The sequence below is a fragment of the Pyxicephalus adspersus genome, chromosome 3, assembly GCF_032062135.1.
Source record: "Pyxicephalus adspersus chromosome 3, UCB_Pads_2.0, whole genome shotgun sequence".
NCBI lineage: Eukaryota > Metazoa > Chordata > Amphibia > Anura > Pyxicephalidae > Pyxicephalus > Pyxicephalus adspersus.
The window spans coordinates 111,301,665-111,302,816 of NC_092860.1; the positions used below are offsets into that span (position 1 = coordinate 111,301,665).

General features: G+C 43.7%; 1 protein-coding gene across 1 annotated transcript in view; it reads left to right on the plus strand.

The window, feature by feature from the left end:
• Window positions 1-415: 415 nt before the first annotated feature.
• The window catches only part of CPE (carboxypeptidase E), a 43,147-nt gene continuing 42,410 nt past the window's right edge, over window positions 416-1,152 (plus strand). Inside the window, exon 1 of the mRNA XM_072406014.1 lies at window positions 416-847. Within this exon, the coding sequence (XP_072262115.1) occupies window positions 568-847 (280 nt within the window). The 5' untranslated portion in view covers window positions 416-567. The remainder of the gene's footprint in view (window positions 848-1,152) is intronic.

Consider the following 1,152-nt stretch of genomic DNA (forward strand, 5'->3'; position numbering starts at 1 on the left):
ATTCTGGATCTAGCTCCAAATACTAGAAAACATAATCACTGAGTCCTGAGCTGCAATTCCCTCAAAGTGTTGCTGGCACAGATCAATCATTTCATACAATTTTTTACCTAGCAACCAGAATACTGAGAAGCTAATTCCTGTATCTGTAACAATACAATATAGTACAATATAATACAATACAATACAATACAGTACAATACAATACAGTACAATATAATACAATACAATATAATACAATACAATCTAATACAATCTAATACCATAGTGAGGAGCACACAGCAGAGATGAGGTGACAGCTGAGGTCCCCCATGGTTGTATCCCCCCACACACTGTCATACCCCATGTGTAGGATAGGAAGGTGAGAAGAGGAGGAGGAGGAGAGGCTGTGTCTGATCAGCAGTGACAAGCAGAGCCACAGATAAGGAAACAAAGGGAGGGCAGGACGGATCTAGCAGACATCTCATGTTAGTGGCTGGGATTATAGCTCGGTGAGGGAGGTCAGGTGATCCTACACATCTCTCCATAGAACCATCTCTCGCCTTGCTCCTGTCACACAGCTGCTCCGTTATGCCGCACCGATCTCTATGTCTGGCCGCCTGCGGGCTGCTGCTGCTCCTCCTCGGCTGCTGCTCGTCCTCCGAGGCTCAGGGAAGGAGAAGAAGACTCAGCCGGGAACCGGGCGGCATCTCCTTCGAGTATCACCGGTACCCCGAGCTGAGGGAGGCGCTGGTGGCCGTGTGGCTGCAATGTCCGTCCATCAGCAGAATCTACACGGTGGGACGGAGCTACGAGGGCCGGGAACTACTGGTTATAGAGATCTCCGACAAACCGGGGGAGCATGAGCCTGGTCAGTGCCGACCTACCTACCTATATATATATACCGTGTGTATATGTGTGTGTGTATACTGGTATCTGGTACACACACATATACCCTACATATCAATATATCTACATATATATATATATATATATATATATATATATATATACATTACATTACCTACCTATATATATACCGTGTGTATATGTGTGTGTGTATACTGGTATCTGGTACACACACATATACTCATCTGTATATACATTATATTACCTATCTATAAATACATATTCTCTACATATCAATATATCTATATATACATTATATTACACACA